A 22,328-nucleotide genomic window follows, 5' to 3' on the forward strand; every position below is an offset into this window, starting at 1 on the left:
CTAAAGATTTGATGGTCAAATATAAACATAATTTCTAATATAATTCCTGTTAAACAACCACCTAACAAACAGCATTTTCCACGAGTTCTTAGGGATCTAATAAAATATTCAACGACCATCCGAGCTGAAAAATCAGCAGGAGAAATGAAAGAAAAACTCCACAACGACACGTCTCATGTTTCTTTTAATGGATATGAAAAAACCCCTTCTACATGTACTTCAGTAAGGTTGAAGTGTTAACATATTTAAAGTGTAAAACTTTGGAATATACATGTAAATAATTTAAATAAATAAAATTCTGGACAACATTAACTCCTACTGAGTACTTAAGAGCTCAACTTTCACTACACAGACTTTAAAAAACAAGTGTAAATACACAAGATTTCAGAAGTGAGACATAAATTAAGGGCAAACAGTGAGGCTATAACAAAGGCCTCACTTGTATTTTCTTCTTTTTTTATTTATTGTTGTTGTTGTGCTTCGATTCACTCACTTAAATTTCAAGTACAAAATAATAAATTTACTAGGAAAACATGTTTTTGGAGGTTCAGAGCATTTCGTGTGAATTCAAATGGGTCAAAGATTCATTTCTGTCCCTCGAATCCTGAGTATCACTGTTTTTGTTCCATGGCTATGTTAAATAATAAGACACTCAAGCTGAGGGACACACACACACACACACACACACACACACACACACACACACACACACACACACACACACACACACACACACACACACACACACACTGAATTGCTACCTGAAGTAGGTCTTTGTGTCTGCAGAAGGTAACAGAGGGAAATGTACATTTGAGTGAGACAGGACAGACCCTCTTTTGTCATGTAAACAACACAGCAGTAAGGATCAGTTTCTTGTTCTTGCTCTGGATGTTCCTCTTTGTCCTTCTGCTGCTGCTGCGTCATCGTCACCGTGGATGATTTCATGCCTCTGGATCAGAGAGGAACATTTTAGATATTAAACTGAGACTGACAAATATCCCAGTTAACAAGTTTCCAAAAGAAGAACGTGTAAATGAGCTGGTTTGCTGCTCTAAGAAGTAAATACTATGTGTACTGTTTTAAATTAACTCACTAACGCTCTTACTATTCTCATGTTTATGAGTTAAGTAGCTAAACACAGCCAGAGGAGACTGGGAACAGGTGATGTTGGCAGTCCTGCTGTTGATCTTATATTTAGTAAATTCATGAATGAACACTTTTCTCAAAATGTGGAGCTACAGTTAGGATCAAAAGTTTTTGGACAAAGACACAGTTTTTGTAGTTTTGCCTCTGCACACTACCAGAGTGGATTTTACATAAATCAGGATGTGATTGATGTGCAGACCTTCAGCTTTAATTCCTTGGGTTTTACAAAAAGATTTCATCAGCTATTTAGAAGATGTAGCCATATTCATGCACAGAGGCCTAACAATAATCGAACAAGCAGCCGACAAGGAGGTGAACCTTGTTTCTTCATTGCTTCGTTAAAAACCAAGAAGATAAAAGATCTGGAGTCGCTTCCATGTGTTGAACCTTCATTTGGTAACTATTTACTGGAACTCTTAGTGAGGTCCAAAGTTGTAAGTAAAAGTGAAGGAAGCCATCATTAGGCTGAAAAAGTCAAATAAACCGATCAGAGAGAGACAGGGGAGAAGATTCAGGAGTGCCCAAATCAAAATTCTGGTGCATTGACTGAAGGCAGAGAGAGACCCACAAACAAGCATCAACTGAAGGGGGCTGCAGTAAAAGCCTGGGAGGCAGCCTTTGGTGAGATCTCTGAGATTTCAGAGACTCACTGACTGCAAAGGAATTTCATCAAAGTATGAAAAAGAAATCCTCAAATTTAAAATTATGTTAGTTTATTTCATTCATTTTGAGCCTCTGAAAACAGGTGACAGTTAAAGTTTGAACCTCATAGACATCTTTATTATTTCGCTTAAATTGCACTGTGGTGGTAATACAGAGGCAAAACTACAAACACTGCCTCACTGTCTCAATACTTATGGACCAAGACCTTAATTGATCAATGAAGCAATATCTGTGCAACATCTAGATTTAAAAAAGCAAAAACAATAATGAAGTTTAAACACCGGAAACAGGAAACAGACTTATAACTTGTTTCCATCGGTGTAAAAATGAAGTAAACCCTACAAACAGTATGCGTTTTTAAAGCTGCTGTATCTGTGCTAAAATAACAGATACCTTTGTCAGACTTACCTATGACTTCAGCTGTATCGTCAGCCAGTGGGTCTGAGTTTATTATGTACTTGTTGCCAAATATCTGCACCAGCTTCTCAAAAAACTTGCATTCTTGTTTCTCTCCTCTGAAAACATGACACAGAACATCAGGACTGATGAGAAGACAAAAAGCTACAATCTGATAACTCTGAGGTGTGAATATGCTCAGAAGATAAAAACACGTTTACATTATGGATGATCCCACCACCTCACGGTGCCCTGTAACCTCTCAACAATGAACTGCTGAGCTTACTTTCTGCCTTCTAGGAAGTGCCTGAAATTAGCCCTCAGCCTCTTTATCCTGGACTGACATTGTTCAGGAGTGCGCAGGTAGCCCTGGCTGGTCATGACCTGAGAGATCTGGAGGAAGATCTGTTTGTTTTTGGCGCTGCCCTTTAAGTTCTCCTGGATCTCCTCGCTCCCCCAAATGTCCAGTAGGGCCTCGGTCTCTCCGTCGCTCCAGGGCAGCTTAGCGCTGTCGGGCACCCACTGGTTACCTGAGGGGACTGTGAGAAAAGAAACATTGATTTTTGTCCTCATGCATTGCCACACTTCTCTTAGCACCCAGTCATATGGTTTCTCTAGCTCCACAAAGAAACAGTGCCCTTCTCTATACTCCTTCATCAACACTTTCAAAGCACACATCACATCTGTGCAGCTCCCCCCACACACACTGTGACATACTCCATATAGTTACACCTTTTTTTGGGCCCAGTTCGAGTATGTAGTCATCTGGCTCATCTGCAGCCGACGTGTCTGCGGCCACGTCGTCGACTTTCAGTTCCTTCCTGAAGATTTTTTCCATCTCATTGAAGAATTTAAACTCTCCCCTACATTTGTAAAAAAAACCTCACCGTTACAACCAGAACTCTAATTACAGTTTTTATGCTAATTACTGTAAACGACAAAGAGCATCTTTATGCTCTGTTGAGTTCTTTCTTGAAATCTTTTGAGATTGTCATGACTTCACATGGACCTTCACCCGTGATCGTGTCAAATGTAAAAATTTTAAAAGCAAAACCAATACTAAAACCAATAAACATCTAAACAAGTTTAGAATAAGTGAGAATCAAAATCTTGTCGTTACTGACTTTTCATGGAGGAAGCCATATTTAAGACGCTTAATGCGGGTGTAGCACTGCTCCGAGGTCCTTATAAATCCTCGGTCGTTCATCTTCTCTGAGATGTAGTCAAACACATGTCGGTTCTTCAGGCAGCCCTTCAGAGTGAGCTGAACGCCGTCCTCACCCCAGATCTCCAGCAGTGTGCGAGTCTCCTGATCCGACCAGGGCATCTTTCGGCTCAGGTCGACCAGGAGCCGGCTGGTCGAGGGCTGCTCATCTAAAACGAGGAAACGCCTTTATTATTGTGTTCATCTTTGGCAGTTTAGTTCATATATGCACAGTAACCCTGTGTATTACTGACTGGCTGTGTAAACCCACATAAGACAGGCTCATTGTCCATCAAAGGTTGTAAGGTGGCATCGGTACTGTCCACAGGGGCAAAAATAGACTCGTCGCCAAGCACCGGAGCAAGGAGGTTGAAGTATCGGAACGCCGTGGGCCGCCCTCCATTTCTGGAAAACATAAATCCACGGTCAGCTGGCCAACAACATTCGAGCCTGGATCATCTCAAAAAGCATAAAGCATGTATTGTTGTTTGTTTGTTTTTTACCTGCGGCTGTTGCAGTAACGCCTGTAAGTCTTCTTCAACCTTTTAATCCGGGAGTGGCACTGCTCCGCTGTCCTCAGGTAGCCTATTGCAGCCATTTTCTCAGATATCTCGGCGAATATGTGACTATTGCGGACGCATATTTTCAGGCCATGCTGCACATCATCTGCGGCCCACACCTCGATGAGAGCAACCGTCTCCTGCTCTGTCCACGTTGTGTTCAAACCATCGGCACCTGTTACAGGTAGACACACATGTAAGATATCTGACTTGTAGCTGATTTTTAATCTAATGCAGAGCGCGTGTTCTGTACCTGAATCCTGCTCCTCTTGTTCATCCCTTTCATCATACTCATCAAGAGAAACTGCTTCCTGTCCCAGTATTTGTTCCAGTTGGCTGTAGAACTTGTAATCAACTTTTCTTCCAGATCTAGCGGGAATGAAAACGGCAGTTACGGAGGCATCACTCAGAGAGAGCGATACAAAAACAGGTAAACCGATGGAAAGACTGAGCTCACTTCTTCCTTTCGTAGCACTGTCGAAAGTTGTTCCTCAGAGACTTCACCTTCCAGCGGCACTGCTCCGAGGATTTCGAAAAACCGAGGTCCTGCATTCTTTCGGAAATGTCTGCGTAAACGTGGCCGTTGTGGACGAAACCCCTCAGGGCCTTCTGGAGATCTTCTTCACCCCAGATATCGACAAGTACCAGGGTCTCCTCGTCTGTCCAAGAGCTGGTTGCTGGCTTTTCAGCTGACATGTTGATTTCTGGGTCTTGTGATTGAGACACAGAAATTTAACATGAGTATAAAACATCCAAAATGGGAAAAATGGGATTAGGAATACTTTTTTAACTGTGTTGAATTCATTTTTACTTTCACTTCACTTTAGTCTAAAGTCATCATAATCATCCGCACATACAGTACATGGCTTAAATTATGTAGTTACTGAAAGCATTTGGGGCTCACTATTTTTTGAGGCCAATTAGCATGGGTCTAGTATTACATAGGGACCTCTGGTGATTTGTTATACACTAATTGGATTGAAGAAGTTGTTATTGATCTTACCCCTGTGTGAACCCAGCAGTTTTGTTCTGTGTAAAATAAAAACTCCGACACAAACTGAACACAAAGGTTCTGTGATGATAGTGGCTGCATGCTAATCAGTATTTAAGTGATTTTTGCGCAATTTTTTTGTTGCTTATTTCATTCTCAAGAGTTATTTAGGCGTTTATGGAGATTTCTGGGTGCATATTCAGCAGGCTTATGTTCTATGCAGTCTGGAGAAAGACAAAGGAGAAAACAGGTGGAGAACAAGGAGCCTGCAGTGCAAAAACTGAGCCTGCAGTGCATGAGGTGTTTACGCTTTCCTTTACTTTCTCACATGCAGCATGCAGGAGTAGATACTCTGTGTCAGGCAAGCTCTGGTTTCTGGAAATTTTATGTTTTGCTAAGGCGAGGGTGTCATCTGTGTGTGCAGGAGGTAGGAGACATGATTCACACTCACTTGCAGTGTATTGAAAAGGCATTCGCCTGCAAGATTCTCACATCACATGGACTTTGTACCAGGAACTTGGCAAATTAAAGCCCATTCATAATAGATATGAATAGGTCTTAAGAAGTTCAGAGCTGTGGTGCATGAAAAAGCATTAAAACAATCTTCCATTCTGAGTTAACATTAAGGGGGTGGGTAGAAGACAGAAATTTTACCTCTTTCTGTTACCGATTCACTGTTGGAGTCTTCTGATATTTCGATGGAGTCTGTTACCATGGTAGACGACGTTGATGGCTGTTTATCCAAAATTTGTTCCAGCAGATCATAGAATTTAAAGTCGACTCTGTCAGTCCCAGATGAGCTAGAGGCAGAAAGACAGGTGCGTTAAAACAAAGTCACTCCAACGGTGCGGGACTCCAGATGTGCAGTTTTTACCTCATGTTTTCCCGACACTGGCGATAGTTCCCCTTCAGACGTTTGATCCTCGTGTGGCACTGCTCGGGGCTGCGGGAGTAGCCGTTAGCGGCAAGCTTCTCTGAAATTTCAGTGAAAATGTGACCGTTGTGTGGGTAGCGTCTAAGGCACTGCTGGACCTGAAGGAAGGTAGAATTCCGTGTAAAAGTAGTAAAGTGAAGTAATACAGAATGAAGCAGCAATAAAGTGAGATTATCAGGAAATTTATGGACATTTCCGAAAGATTTTTTGGGGAGTGCATGGATTGTGACATTGTGCTTTACCTGTGGGTCTCCCCAGATCTCCAGAAGGATGATCGTCTCTTTGTCTGACCAAGGGACTTTCCTCCTGTCCTCCTGAATTTCCACAGCAGACTCTGAAGAGGCAGAAATAAAAAAGGAAACACATCAATACACAATCCCTTATTTCACTTTTTTTTTTTTAGATAACTACAATACCGTACAAAAGTCTTGAGCTACCTCTCATTTCTTTACATTTTGCTCAGAAGATTGGAACAGCGATTTATTGAAATGTGAAAATATAAATTGAAATACACCATAGAAGCCACGAGCTTCTTTATTCTTCATGACTTTCAGATACTGTTCATCTGATGATAGTTTTTACATTCACCACTTCTTTTGTCCTTCACTTGTCCTCTTTCCTCATTTTTTAAAAAGAAAACACTGCAAACCATGCAAAGTTTTCAGCAAAAGGCTCTTTGAGAATCACCTTGTAGGTGCAAAAATACTACTTTATATCTGTCAAACTATCTTATGGCATTTTTGGCATTTTTCATAGAATCAACTAAAAAAAAAAAAAAAGGTAACAAATGATATCTTTTGCAACACACTGCTAGTAACAAAGTGCCCAAAGATATCCTTCATTTTTTATTATATTTATTCTTTTGCCAAGTTGTCTGTTATGTGTTAATACTGTACTGGTTCATCCTGCAAGAAGATAGATGTTGTCTTATGCTTGAATGATTCGTAGGTCTGAGTTAAGTATCTTTCATTTCTCTGAAAACAATAAGATACAAGAACTGCATTAAAAATGAGTGAAAAAGCTTCTATGCTCAAAGAAAAACTATGAAAGACCTTGAGAACTATAGCTTAAGAACACTTGGAATATAAGGAAATGATGAGTGGCTCAAGGCTTGGGCACAGCACTGTGCTTTACATCGATTCTGCTGCCATGTACTCTACTGATGGATTATGTGAAAGAAAAGGTTACATTATGTTATAGTGAGATGATTATGATCTGAAGGCAGATATCCATTCTGTATATCTCAGTCAGTTAGTTATAAACACAAAAGTTTATGCTGTTAAATATAATTTCTGGTTTTCAAATTGAACCACAAATAAAGAAAACAGTTACTAAATACAACAAACTGACAACAGAAATAATAATAAATATACACAAAGTCATGGAAGAAGTGTGGGTGCAAAATTTAGAAAAACAAGCATTCACTTCTAACTTTAGATATCTGTTACATGTCCACAGCGCCCCCCAGAGGGCAAAATCAGAAAGTACAAAAACAAATGGTGATTTTTATAATGTGGAGCTTTGCTCATGTATCTTGTACTTCCCTACATTTAACTGCCTCGACGTAGTACTTCATCTGGCTCATGATCACAATTGTAATGTGGGAAGCAGAGAAAGAAAGTTCCAAGTTTTGCTGTCATTGCTTGGCAGTACTGCACAAACAAATGAGAAATCCAGGAGGCTCACAAACAGTGAAATCCACTACAAATGAATCTAGTTTTACTAAAACCTTACCAACACTCACTGAAGAGTAGCAATTGCTCCTGCTATGCCATGCCATAGCAGGAGCTCATTGGCTCTTTGCCCAAAAGGAGCAATGAGCTCAATAGATTCCTTGTCAGCTGATGTCTCGACCAAGCAATAGCCAATCAGTGCAAACAAATTGGGAAGCAGGCTGTTTATCTAAACGGTCCTCCTGAGCAGAGAAACTGAGCTTACCCATGTCTGGATGAGTGTAGGCAGGAAAGTTGCGTTCTTCGGGCTCTCCTGGTATTTCTTCCAGCTGTGGAACTGAAGGGAAGTCTTTCACTAGAATTCTTCCCAGCTCGTTGTAAAACTTGCACCGAACTTGCTCCTGTCCTTTCAGGCTACAGTGCAGGGACAACAAAAGAGCAGAGATATTAGGTTTACAAATCGAAAACTTTTCTTTTACTCTTTCCACTCCGAGCACACATACTTGTTTTGGTAGCACTGCCTGAAGTTCGATTTCAGCCTTTTTAACCTCGTCTGGCACTGCTCTGGCGTCCGGGAGAAACCCTGTGTGGCCATTTTGTTGGATATGATGGAAAAAATGTGCCCGGTTCTGTGCATTCCCCTCAGCTCCTGCTGCATCTTATCTTCACCCCATGTGTTGATCAGGGCCAAGGTCTCCAAGTCTGTCCAGGGAACGCTTCTCGTTCCTAAAATAACAAATCACAGAATTTTGTCAGAAGTATTAATTCCATTTTGAGCAAAACAATACTGTGTCCAAAAAAATGGACACATCTCTACGTATGATGTGGACAAAAAGTACTGGACCACCTCCACATTGCACCTGCAGGGGCTAACCATTTATGGAAACCCAAGCCATGAAGCTCCCATACACAGTTCCTGTGCTGATGTTAATGGACTATGCAGACATTAAGTTAGCAGAGTATGGGCGACTATTACGGACTCAGCACTCAACAACCCCACTCTGTTACCTCACATGCTCTGCCACTTTGTGGTTGATTTGCTACTGTTAATAAATGCTTTCACTTTGAAATAATACCACTAATAGCTGAGTGTGGAATATCTAGGAGGGAAGAAATTTCAACAAAGGCAACAGAGGCATCCTATTACACCATCACGCTCGAATTACGTAATATTAACCGACTCTGGTTATTTATGGAAACCCAAGCCGTCCCTTCCTTACTCCCCATGCTGCTGCCATCCTTGTCCATAGTCTTATTGCGTCCCGTATCGATTACTTCCTAATTTGGTCTCCCTATAAGGTCCCTTCATAAACTCCAACTTCTTCAAAATTCTGCAGCTCGGGTCATAACTCGCACTCCGTCAAGAGCTCATATTACCCCAGTTCTTCAGCAGCTTCACTGGTTACCCATAGACATCAGGATAAATCTTACTTGTGTATCCATAAATCTCCTCCTTCCTATTTGTGTGACCTGCTTCAGATCACCACTGTTTCCCACCCTCTCAGATCCTCATCTGCTATTCATCTTACTGTCCCGTCTGCACGTCTTATCAACAAAGCTTACATACACAACACAGACATCACATGGGGAGACAGGTCGGAGACCGGTAGTATTACGGAAAAACACTGAAATGTACAACACAATGAGCAAGTCACAAAGAGCACACAAATGTCCACATCACAATATCACGAAGCACGTGACAAGCAGCAGGGGTGAGAAGTAAGCCGATGCAGACACAGCCATCCTGCCCTGCCGCTATTTTTCCAGCGCTGGGCCCAGACCCGCCGTCCGACTCGACCTTGGAGATAAGCGTACGAGGGCGTTTGGAATGAAGAGTCTAAACACAGTTTGTTATCAGGGGAGAAACTGTTTGTTACATTCAGCTCCAGCCTTGAGACCACAGCTGGCGCCGATATGGTAGCCGCATGAAATAATGGTGGAGTTCTTGCTTTAGTGCGAACCACTGCATGACAATTTTACAGTCGGTCTAATGTCCATTACCGGTTCCTCACTATTCCCGTTGGAGAGCCGTGAGCCTCTCCGCGATGTTGTCGGAGTACTCACAGCACCCGCAAGCTTCTCCAAGTTAAACTTAAGTACAAGCTCCAACATCGTTGCAATCAACATAGCGGGCAGCCTTGTGGGGATTTGAACAGCTGTTTCCGCTTTCTTTATTCTTCGATAAGCCAGGGCCAAGCCAGCGCCGATCAGCAAGAACCCTGTTGTCATGGTTCCAAAAAGGTAGATATCTTCAATGGGCTCTCCTGAATCCAGGCTTCTCGTCGAGAAGAGGTTGTCAATTCCATTCAGGGAGCAGTTGATCAAATCCATAATTCCTCTTTTAGGTTTTAGAGAACAGACTGTGAGACTCTTCCAGGGCAGAGGGAGAGAAGCAGACAAGACTAGACAGAAACATGAGAAAGCCAAGCAGGAAAGATAAGGGAAGGGAGAGGGAGAAAGTGTGACCGCCTTCGTCAAGAGCCAGAGAAGTGAACTCATTTTATGTATTTTATGACTATTGCTCCATTTATTAATTTTGTTCTTTTGTAAGGTGACCTTGGGTTTCTTGAAGGCGCCCTTGAGTAAAATGTATTATTATTATTATTATTATTATTGAATTCTTTGAGCTCTTTAGATCAACCCACTCTTTCACAAATGTTTGCAATGGCAGCCTGCACGGCTTTGTGCATGATTTTATACGACTGTAGCAATGAGACTTAAACATCTGGATTCAAAGACTGGACGGACAAACAGCATTACGAGTCAGAGGGAAAATAGTAAATTCTGTAATCCTTAGCATTTCTTTCAGATGCAAAATTGTATGAAGCCTTAAAAGACAGAAAAGCTTTTAATGTCACTAACAATTGTGCTGCAAGAGTTAAACTTAAGTACAAATATGTGACCTCCTACCAATTTCCAGGTGGCCCGTTTGTCCGACAAACTGCAAGTCATCATCACCGTCTCGGGACTCGTCTTCATCGATAATTTCCTCAACGTCGTAGGTGATCTCAGGAACGGCCAAGGAAGCCGATGAGCCGAGGACCTGATCCAGCTGTGTGTAAAATTTATGCTCCAGCCTGGAGTTCCCTCCGGCGACAGATCAGGGAGAAAACAACAGGATCAGTGAACATATCTGACAAACGTCAGCGAGAGCTTCAAAATCTGTGTCGTTAAATGCCCACTTGTTCTGACGGAAGCACTTCTTCAGTCGTTTGATCCTCGTCTGGCACTGCTCCACTGTCCTCATGTAGCCCCTCTCTGCCATCTTTTGTGCAATTTGGGTGAATATGTGGCGGTTTTTCAAGCAGCCCTTCAGAGCTCGCTGCACGGAGTCCTTCCCCCAGATGTCGAGAAGATGGAGCGTCTCCTCATCCGACCAGGGAACTTTTGTGTCCGTTACAACTGGAAAAGAGCCCTCCTGAGAGTCTGAAATGAAACACGAAGACTCAGTTAAAGCAATGCTTAGAAATACAAAACCAAATATTAGATTGAGACCATGTATAAACTGCACACACCTGTATAATCTCCCCATATGGAGATGAGAGGAGATTCACCTGAATTCTCATCATCCACTGAGGACTCCCTGCAAAGGTTAAAAAACTACGATTGGAGTTGCTCGCTTACAAACCGTTTTCTCATCAAATGTAATTATTTATTTAACGCTGTTCTAACTGAAATACAGGAGTGTGTAAAAAATGAATTGCACTCTATGATCAACCACCATTACCAACAACACCGTGTGACTTTATCAATGTTTCACATTACTGTGGAGGAATTTTGGCCCATTTTTTTTATAGCTTTGCTGCAATTCATTCATTTATGCACAGCTTTCTGTGAAAAGAAATGAAACAAAAAACATGCCTAAAACGTTTTCCACTAATAAATAATCTTCCTCACTTTAGATCGATGGCTTCAAATTGTTTGGAAATTGCTTTATTACCCTTTGCAGATTGACAGCTAGCTGCTATTCTTCTCTAAGATCACTGCTGATGATCAGTTATTTAAGTGCATTTGATGAGCAGCAACTGGATGCTACTGACCCAAGCAAGTGGTAAAGGTGTACAGTGCTCCCTCGCTATAACGCGGTTCACCTTTCACGGCCTCGCTGTTGCGTGGATTTTTTCTGTGCAAATTTTTTTTACGGCACATTGTGTTCCGCGTCCTGATCGGCTGTAGACCACTGTCTCCAAGAGGCACTGTCTCCTGTACAGTACAGAATGTGTTCAGGTTGTCAAATGTACCAAGATCTTCGATCGCTAGCAGTGTGACTCTGAAGTGCTGTACTGTTTGTTTGTAAGTTTTCTCCCCAACAAGCACAACAATGTCGACGAAACGTTTTGCACCGTCAAAGGCACCTGCGGTTGCACCCAAAACGCAGAGGAAGATGCTAACCATCGCACAAAAAGTTGGACTTCTGGACATGCTAAAGGAAGGTAGAAGTTTTCGGACCATAAAGGCACACCAAATTATAAGGAGCATTAAGCGAAACAAAACAGTCAGATAAACTTTACTCAACTCATTCTTCTTGCTTCCTCTACTTCCGTAACATTGATCCATTAATGTTGAATTCTCTGGCAGCTGCTCTATTCCCATGTTCTGGCCCTGAAAACAGGGTTTGATCTTTGGTTTCATTTTATAAACTGAACTTATTTTTCCACGAAGGTTTGAACTTTGAGAGTGTTTAAACAAGAGAGAAAGAGAGAAAATGTTCATGCCTGTCTGAGAAAAGCGTATAAAGTGTGTAGTGAGGGGCTTTACAGCTTTAAAAGATCTATAATAATTGGAAAAAATAAAGTTGGCCCCTTCATGGACTTCACCTAACGCTGGTTATTTTTAGAACGCAACTACCGCGATAAACAAGGGATCACTGTACTTTTTTTACACACTGCTTATTCTTCTAGTTTGGCTCTTTTTTTTTGTTAAATAAATAATGACTCTGTGAAATATGTCACGCCTTGTTGTTCATCTGAGGTTGTATTTCCATAATTTTAAGTCCTGCTAAGGACCAGATGATTTTTATAAACAAACCTCGTGAATGAGAGAACCTGTACTTTCTATTTCGCATGACTCTATATTAGCATTCACGCTCTCTGCAGTGTAGACATCTGCTGAAAATTTAATAGGAAATCATTTACGTCCTGGGGAGAGATTTCAGTCTGAACCAAACATTAAAGGCGGACCAGTAGACCTACATCCTAGCATGACTTTGATCAAACAGATAAAGTTATGGACAGACGCAAACATGTGATGTCGACCGTTTGTTAGCAACAAATGAATAAAACATATATTAACATATGGAAACCTTACAAGAAAGCTGAAGTCTCCTGCTGCTTTGTGGGAATGTCCACACCTCCGCTCAGCTTCCTCTTCCTGAGAATGCGAGCTGCCCTCAAGCTTTGGTTGTTCTCACTGGCTTCTGAATCCGTGTCTGCAGTCTCGTTGGATGTAGTGAGGTCTATGGTTTCGTCGCATGGCAGTGTGCTAATTATGTTTTGTACTTTCCTCTCCTGAGAAATGTTTCCAGCTCTAGCCTGCAGCTGCCAACTGCCAGAGTCCCTCGTCTCCCTCGGTCCTTGCCTAATCGGCTCAGAGCTCCTCCTTGACTTCTCCGTGCTGCTTGCGTTGACGGGAGCGCTGAGAAGTCCTTTGTGGTCGGAGTCTTTGAGAGCAGGTGAGCAGGAGGCTGTTTCCATGACAGTTTTGGTCCCAGGAGGCAGTGACAGGGAGGTGAGGATGCAGTCATCCATGGGTAATAATCTGGGATCTACAATTGAGCGATTAGACTGTTATTAAAGCTCTGGTTCAACTTAAACACAAATAAAACAGCTGTCAGACATGTCCAAACTCCAACTGAAATAAACATAAACAGGCTGTCTAGGCATTTCTTTGTGATCTCTTTTTGCTCTACTTTTCTCTCCTGGCTTTCCCTCCCCAACAGCTGATGGCGACAGATGGCTGTCCTCTCAGGGCCTGGTTCTGCCGGAGGTTTCTTCCTGTTGAAGAGACGTTTTTTCTCTCCATTGTTGTCAAATGCTTGCTCACAAAGGGACTGGATGTCTGTCTATAATAGTGTAAAGCCTTTACCGCAGACTCTAAAGCGCCTTGAGAATAACTACGTCTTGCATAAATAAAACTGAATGACACAAACTCCAGTGAGCTTTTTTTTTTATGACAAGGCTTTGGGATTCATAATTTAGGAAGTATGGGGAATTAAGTAGCAAAATTAATGGAGAGAAAAACATAGCACTCCTGTGACAACAACACAACAAGAGTTCAAAGTAAGCATGAATATTTTACCTGCAAATAACATTTTCAATTTATGAATCTCAGAACGCCCTCGCGCCACATTTCCAGTGCCGCTGAGCTACGAGCCTTTCTCTCGACACATTTCAGGACACGGTGAAGTGCAATTATCTCCCACCAGTGCGTGCCCGCAGTACCTTTCTCTTTAAAATGGCCGAGGTTTCTGTGGTGTTCAAGTACAGCCTTCATGTCCTCCGGGGGGAAAAGGGTTTGCAAACAGTCGTCTAGGAATGACGGCGTGTCTCTGAGCAAGGCGGCCAACTGAAAGAAAAATCAAGGTATTATTTTTGGTAATTCTGCAATTATTTATTATATTAGTTAAATTAATTGTTTATACAGCCAAAATGATCTATATCATAGAATTAAATAAAGAATTTAAATTCATTTGAAGAGACTTAATGCTAGAATATGTGATCCATGTAATTAAATATAGTTGATGTGAACACGTGTATTTCTAATACTCTGGACTGCTTCTAATTTAGCTTTGCTCTAGTGTTTCTCTCTAGTGGCTCAGTACTAAAAAGGGAATGAGCCTTTTGGGAGGCCCTGGTGAGCGTGCACCCTGTTAACCCTCCTTTCTCCACAGCGGTACAGACAGCTGAGCCCCAGCTGAGTCTTTGTGCTCCAGTCAGCCTTTGATGGCTGTTCAGTTTGGAAACGTGCCAGTGGAGACAGATAAGGTGCACTGTGTTAATATGATGCACAACTACAACAGGTTTTAAAAAAAAAAGAAGAAACAAGCAAAACTAATCAACAATAAATTCACATGTTCACGTGTTGCTGTCTCCACAGTAGCGCTAAATGTCTCTTAATGTAATTCCAATCTGGACATGTTAACATTTATACAGTTAAGCGGGACAGACAAAACAGAGCTGAAGTGTCATGTAACAATCATTATCAGGCAACAGGCTAGTGATGCCTGGCACGGATGAGCACAAAGATACACAGCACCTGTGTGAAGTCTGGGACGGGCAGCAGCTCCTCCAGTCTGGATATGAACTCCCACACCAGCATCTCTAGTGCTGCGTCGTACTTTGAACCAAAATATACCGGGAAGATTTCCTGCAAGTGAGAAAGAAAGGCACAGAATGATTAAGAGCCTAAGTCACCAATAGACGGACCACAGAAAAAAGTGGATGGATAGACTACACATTTTCATTATTTTTTAATTGAAACTTCTCAAAAACTTTTTTTTGGTGTAATTTTTCAATGCAAACTCAATTGATTGATAATACTTTATTCATCCCGAGGGAAATTGGGTTAAGGCTGCCAGCCGTGCCAGCTCCATCTTACCCTTCCGACCATACATACATTACACAAACATCACATGGGGTAGACAGGCCAGAGAGATATAACAATGGAAAATGCACAACACGAGCAAAGACAAGGAGAAAAAAATAACTCCCCCCAGACTGAGCTCCAACGGGGAGATCAGTTTAAGAACAGAAAAAAACATCTCAGCACATGAATCAGCACATCTCACAACATAGAAGACATAAGCTTCGAAGGCGTTTGGAGGGGGGGGTGAGTGCAGGGTCCCTTCACCCAGTTAGGCAAAAGTCAACAGTCCTCGGTCGACGCGAGTGGCCTTGAATGAGGAGGGAGAAAGTCACAACACGGTCTTGTTAGCTAAGGGAGAATTGTTATTCCTGTCAGTTTTTGCCTTGAGCATCCAGCTGGCGCCAGGGGGCCGCATGAGATGAAGATGGTAGCTGTTTTGGTTAGTGCAAACAAACTGCTTCCAATTTTACAGTTGTCTAACGTCCGTCACTGGTCACAGGTTTTCGTTGGAGAGCTGCGAGCCTCTCCACGATGTTATCCATCCATACCGAGATGTTATCCAGTTTGCTCATAGAGCATGAGCGTTTACGACAGCCGTGAGCCTCTCCGAGATGTTGTCAGATGTTGTCGGTCAGTCTCAGTACTCACAGCACCCGCAAGCGTCTCCAAGATGTCATCCGTGCTGCATCTGAGCCCATTCTGAGAAGCCACAGCTCGCTCCATCGTTCCAATCAACATAGCGGGCAGCCTTGTGGGGATTTGAACAGCCGTTTCAGCTTTCTTTATTCTTTGATAAGCCAGGGCCAAGCCCAGGGCCGATCAGCAAGAACCCTGTTATCATGGTTCCGGAAAGGTGTCTTCAATGTCTTGTCACGGGCTCTCCCGAACTCAGGCTTCTCGTCGAGAGGAGGGTGTCAATTGCATTTAGGGACCAGTTGATCAAATCCATAATTCTTCTTTAGGTTTTTAGAGAACAAGTCTGGGAGACTCTCTTAGGGTTAGAGAATAAGCGAGACTATACAAAAGACATGAGAAGCCAAGCAGGAAAGATAAGGGAGAAAGTGTGACTGCCTCCGTCCAGAGCCAAGAAGCTCTTGCCACCAAATTGTAAACTATATACAGATACTGTTACAAATATTAGGTTACTTCAAAATATATTGCATTTAGTTATAATGAATTTATTCAACTTTGTTTGAGGAACTTTTCTCTAACTGGACTTCCTTAAATTTTAACTGAATGCCCTTGGTTAAGAGAGGTACAGCTATAAAGGGGTGCTGTCAGGAAACATTAGGACTGTTCGATATAAAGATATATATCGGATGACGATATAAAAACGTCTATGTTTCATTTTAGCTATCGTTTGTTTCGTGGTGTCACAAAATAAACTGTTTACGACAGTATTTTTTCATCGTCTTGATGGTCACTGTAGTGGCTATATTCATTTCTTAAAGTTCTCTCTTTCTCTTATATTTTATATAACCACACTATGGACGGACAAGCGCATGTTTTTATGAGTTGTGGTTAGCAACAATGACGGTAACAGCATCGCGTGTCCGCTTGTTCATGTTCCACATTAACCTTTCACAATAAAGCTCAAGATCCTGTTGAGACTTTTCAAAATAAACAGAATCACGTGAAAGATGCAGATTATTTACGGATCAGAAGTAAAAAAGAGCCGCCAGGTGCTAAAAAATAAACCTTAGACTCAAACGTTAGAACAGGCTTTTCCCTGCACCAAACTTAGAGCTGTCTTCTTATTTATCATCTGTGCCTTATGTTATAGAGACCCGTAATTAAAGCACCTCCTAATGCATATACAGCCTCATCTCTTTCGTGGATTTCACGTGCTGACATGTCTAACATCAGTCAACTTCACAGTTGTACCACATCCCAAAGGTGTCTGGGGAGGCCACTGAACTCACTGTGATGTCTCATAAAGCCACTTTAAGGCCACTTTTACTTGAAGTAGCCATTGGAAAATGTAAAGTTGTTGCCGCCTCCATCTCATAGTGATATTTAAACCATGATTAACCTTTTAAAACCCCAGGGACTTTCTGAGGCTCCTGCTTGAAAATGTCATGCCCAAAATGATTCGATTAGTTCTCTACAATTACAAAATCTGTGTAAACCATCTTGATATGAAAATAAAGCTTACACTTGTGAGAATTACTCTTAGGTGTAACCATCACAGCAAATGCCATTGTGTCAAAGGTACTGAGGATTGAACAAAGCAAAATATGAAGAAGTCTTTCCTGGACTCCTTTTTTGTGTCTCTTATAGCACATAACCCCTGTGAAAATCTGCTGCAGTAGACCAAAAACTAAAGAAAGCCATGAATCAGCATTTAGACAAAGATGGACGCTGCTGAAGTGACACAGAGCAAAGTCACTTCAGAGGTTTTATTGGAAGCATAGCTAAGCTTTTGGCAATTTGGCACCATCTACGAAAGCTTAAATTTCTTAGGTGTTGAATAGCAGAAATTAGGCTTTTATTGTCAGAGGTCTTTTCTGCAAAACAAAGCAATAAAAACACGGACAGCCGCAAAGTACGCAGAGTGGTGTGTATTGCATCTGTGTGTAAATAAGTGAATAAGACAAAATAGCGATGGGAAGCTGCTCTTGAAGCACACTGGGAGATGGAAGTGTGCGGCAGGAGCGGTTTTATCGTGGTGGAATTTTTAGAAGCAAGGGAGCAAAGGTAATTGTGTGTTTAGTTTAGTGTGGTAAATTTTGTTTGGAGTGTGATGAAACTTGGAGTTTTGGAATCTGTGAGTTCTGCGCTTTCAGCAGAGACGTTGCTTGTCCGCGTACATGCTGGCAGGTGACTCGACACTTTGCGTTTACATCTTTTCGTGCTATCTTTGATTGTTTGTCGTTTGAGCTGTGTTTGGCAGTCATAGAAATAATTTTGGGAGCTTTTAGCTGAGATTCTGAAGTTTCTGTCGATACCACACATGTCTATATTTAAACAACAGACCAGGCGGCACAGCCTGTGAAACCAGATGTTCCGCCTGTGTCACCAGGAATTAGAGTTCAACAAGTTAAAGGACCAAAAATATCTGGGTGCTGGTGAGTAATCTAGAACCAGTACTATACATTTCTGATCAAGAAAGCCACAAAAGCCACAAACTGAGAGGCATCATAACAGCTTCATACCAGCAACGGTGTCCTAATGGTTCAAAAGAGGCAAAAATGTGCCAAGAAACCATCCCCATATGACTACACCGCTACCAGCAGCCTTTACAGTTGACACACTTTTGATGCCAAATTGTAACTCTACCATCTGTGTGCCTCAGCAGAAACCAAGACACATCAGACCAGGCTACACCCTCCCCCACCCCCAATCTTCAGCAGCTCAGTTTTGGTGAGCCCACTTCAGCCTCACGTTTCTGGTGTTGGCTGACAAAAGTGAATCCTCATTTAGTCTTTTGATACTGTACTCCATCTACCCTTAAGGTCGGGCATGATGTGAATTCTGAGATGACTCTGAGAGTGTTATCAGAGTTACTGAAGTCTTCCTGAAAGCTTGAATGTGTCTGGTTTGTCTCTGCAAGATGTCTCACCTGGAAAAAATATTTTCTTTCAGAGGGATCCTCCAGTAACGAATGCACCAGCTCCACAAAGTTCACCTCCGATTCCTCCACGTGGTTGATGGTGACCTGATATAAACACACACACGAAAAAAAAGAGGAATATATTCTTACAGCTCATGAAAATCAGAAGTCCAGTGTCTCAAATAGTTAAAATATTTCCTAAAATAAATCTCAAAACTATTTCCTGTGGATTTAAACACTAAGTAGGCTCCTAGTCGAGGTTCCTTTACCACATCAGTGGCACTGCTGAGGTGACACTGAAGCCCAGGTTGCTTTGAAAGTAGCCTTCAGTTCATCTTTGGGTGTTATTGGGTTGGGTGTTTCTCACCTTCCTCTTCCTCTAATAGATTAGCCAAGTTATCTGGCCAATCAAGTACAGGAATAACATAGTTTGCAAACCATGTAATAGTCACAGTAGGCAGTGGTAAGTCCTGCTGAAAAAGTAGATTGGCATGAGCTTCACAGCAGGTGAACGCAGACGTGCTGTAACATCACCAACCACCACCAACACCAGCAGATGAATTGGCACCCTGATATCCTCACAGGCAGCAGGAACTTCACACGGCACTTCAAACATTTTAGATTAGTGACTCCACTCTTTCCTCTAAGATCTTGATTTCCAGATGAAATGCCCGGAAATAATACTGAAACCAACCCCAGTCCGCTCCTTCCTCAAATTCTTTGAATCAACTTTTACTGACAATCCTCTCAAAGCTGCGCCCTGTTGTCCAAGCACAGTTTCCCACCGCACTATTCCCTTCCAGCAAACTTTCAGTTAATGTGCTTCGATACAGAACTCTGAGAACAGGCAGCCTTTTCAGCAGTGACCTTCTGTGGATTAACCTCCTTGTGAAGGGTGTCGATGATCATCATCTGGACAACTGTCAAGTCAGCAGGTTGAACTGGTATTTATACCATTTCAGTATCAATTTAATCAATTCTTTTAAAATGTGGCCATAATTATCTAAACAAACACAAAGAAAGGCCTTAATTATTTTACTACGTATAATGAATCTTGAATATATGAAAGTTCTTTTTTAAATTAAATAGCACCCCCCCCCCCAAATGTTTAAATGACACTATATATTTTTAAGATGTACTAGTATAATAACTCACTCTAGTTTTACTTAATGAGAACCCCCCCCCCCCCAAACAAAACAAGGAGGGCTTCTTCACTGCATAGCAGGTATGTGCTAAGTCAACCTAGCGCTCAGCTTTTACACAGCTGTGCATTTTCCTGCTAAAGTTCACTTACGTGGTGATCCTTGGCAGTACTGACAGGGGCTTTTATTCTGTCCAGATGTGGCTGAATGATCTGCATATCCACTGGATGCTCCCCTCGACACAGCTCCAGAACCAGCTGGTTATACACAAAAATCAGATATTTTTAAATGACTACAGCTTTAGCTTCCTCTCAGTATGACCAAAACGTAAACACTACTGACCCTGGCCCTGAGTCCCAGGATGAGCTGAGCCCTCTGACTGTAGCTCATCAGCTCTGGGACCAGCTCCGTCACCATGGTAACAAACTCTTCCAGCATCCCGTAGTGATCCACAAGTCCCTGCTGCACAACTTGCCACACTCCAGCTGATAAAAGCTGCAAGGGTGGGGCCAGGAGCCGAAGATAACGGAGGGGAAGGTCATTACCTGAAGAGTAGGAGAGAAGAAGCAAAACCACAACAGAGACAAATGTCTTATTGTTTTGTTACAGGCCTACAACACCGTGTGTCCTACAGCAGCAGCGATTTATATCAAGCTGGCTTCACACTTTGTGAGAACTTCTTAGGTAATCAGCAAGCAGGTCAAGCTTTACAGAAAATTTTAGAAAGGTTTTTCATTCATTTTCTTATCTGAATGTCCGCCTCGCAATGATGTTTCGCTCCTAACTTTCAAGAAAGTCACTAAATCACCTCTGTTATGTTGGATTTCTTTGTGATGTGAGCCTGTCTGCCTGAAAAGAGGATGTAATTTAAGTAAATACGCTAAGAAAGACAAAAAACAAAATCAAAACAAAAGGGAAACTACCTCAGAATAAGTGCAAACAAGCTGCGACAGCCTTTCTTTGAGGATCCTGAGTGAACAGCATCCACCTGACGGCTGACGCTTTATATGCTGGCACAGGATGCATAAGTTAATTTGACGTGTAGTGGCAAAGTGCTGCGTAAAATAATGACATGACAGCGCTGCTCCGAGGTGCACTGACAGCGGCATCCATCAAACTCCCCCACAAACTCACAACACGGATTACACGACTTATTGCTGACCTTTTTAATGCAGGATGCACAAGCTATTGGATTTCTGGCAGAGGTAATACGGCTAGTAAGTAGAAATAATGCTCTGATAGCACAGATGTTTAGCCCAAACCACTGACGGAGTGAAGGAAAACAACCATCACTTTCTAATGAGATCAACTGTGGATTAAGTGAGTCCTTCTCCAAATACTGCAGGAATATCAACAGAGAACAGAAGCAGGCAATCGCCGTTATCGTTGAGGTCACTGTAAAAATCATTGTTACCAACACAAAGATCGGGGATCATATAAGATAAGATACCGTGATTTTTTCCCCCCTGTTTATTCTGATACACGCACCTCGGTTGCTTCCACTTTCAGTTCCGCGTTTTATTTCCATTTCGCAGCTGACAGAAAAAAAATGGCCAGTTGTCCCCCTCGGGTTGTAGCTATCGGGAAAAAAATGTATGTATAAAGCCTAATGAATGAATTCTGCAAATGTTTGATTAATAAAATGACCATCTGCGATCGCCAAGCAGCAAAATACGAGCGCAGTGTTGTTGGAGGTATGAACGTTCTCTAGGTTTTACTCGGTACTGGGAGGAAAAGGCAGAACAAAGGTTTCTGGTCTCATCCGCCTCAGTCCAGATCACGGCAAGCCCTCTTTCCTGGTTGGTTGATGAAGACCGGATCGACCAGGAAATTTTGATTTCATAACACTAGATGGCGCCAGACCGCCATCAGGTCCGACCAGGTTTTCCTCTGGCTCAGTGTTGTGTTTGTTTCTATGGAGGGATGCTGTCAGGGCCGTAACCGGAGCGTAGACTTTACTGAGGCCCGCAATTTCTACTGCTGGATAGCATGTAAGCCTATTCGCCTATAACTGATCACATGGCTGATCACAGTTTCATGCTCATCTCTGCCTGTTTGAACAACTCTGCTCCACGTTTCCTTTCTCTGATTTCAGATCAGCTGCACTGACTTCTCATATTCTTCAAGCTGCTGGACGCCTTGCAGTTTGCTTACCAGGAGAAGGTGGGTGTGGAAGATGCCGTTCCTTTTGTGCTGCACATCTGGTGCTGTGAGGATCAGGTGTTTTCTATTTCAACAATATCCAACCACTCCTAGAGACAAACTAACTGAGATGGAGTGGACCCAGACCTCTTCTGAAACAGTGACCAGCACAGGACACAGTGTGCTCTCCTGCCTCTTTCACCTTGTACTCTTCAGACCTCAAATACAAATCACAGTCATGGAGAAGGTTCAGATGGGCAAAGAAATGTCATGGTCCATGGTTGATCACACCTCTTAGTATCTTTATCTTTAGTTTCTTTCAGTTAATGTTTTTATTCTG

General features: G+C 42.2%; 1 protein-coding gene across 1 annotated transcript; it reads right to left on the reverse strand.

Moving 5' to 3' along the window:
- Positions 1–170: 170 nt before the first annotated feature.
- On the reverse strand, positions 171–21,564 carry zgc:113263 (uncharacterized). The gene is made up of 24 exons (XM_004548186.4): positions 21,335–21,564; positions 20,189–20,391; positions 19,999–20,103; positions 18,714–18,809; positions 14,822–14,932; positions 14,008–14,131; positions 12,875–13,331; positions 11,083–11,150; positions 10,750–10,993; positions 10,478–10,644; positions 8,071–8,293; positions 7,833–7,981; positions 6,137–6,228; positions 5,835–5,992; positions 5,615–5,760; positions 4,427–4,679; positions 4,223–4,338; positions 3,913–4,144; positions 3,681–3,814; positions 3,330–3,579; positions 2,938–3,068; positions 2,492–2,744; positions 2,218–2,324; positions 171–949 (listed from the first exon to the last, which is right to left on the reverse strand). The coding sequence occupies exons 1-24, from the start codon at positions 21,372–21,374 to the stop codon at positions 942–944; spliced, it is 3,867 nt and encodes a 1,288-aa protein (XP_004548243.1). The 5' UTR covers positions 21,375–21,564; the 3' UTR covers positions 171–941.
- Positions 21,565–22,328: the final 764 nt, after the last annotated feature.

This window comes from Maylandia zebra, linkage group LG17, assembly GCF_041146795.1.
Source record: "Maylandia zebra isolate NMK-2024a linkage group LG17, Mzebra_GT3a, whole genome shotgun sequence".
NCBI classification, from domain to species: Eukaryota; Metazoa; Chordata; class Actinopteri; order Cichliformes; family Cichlidae; genus Maylandia; species Maylandia zebra.

What these genes read in the sequence shown, in the direction of transcription:
- zgc:113263 (XM_004548186.4), bottom strand. Translation starts at nt 21,374, where the DNA reads ATGGAAATAAAACGCGGAACTGAAAGTGGAAGCAACCGAG. An exon ending in CAGGAGACTTCAGCTTTCTT is followed by an intron (nt 11,151 to 12,874) that starts GTAAGGTTTCCA and finishes TAACCTTTGCAG; the next exon opens with GGAGTCCTCAGTGGATGATG. An exon ending in CTACACTCATCCAGACATGG is followed by an intron (nt 6,229 to 7,832) that starts GTAAGCTCAGTT and finishes CTGCCTCTTCAG; the next exon opens with AGTCTGCTGTGGAAATTCAG.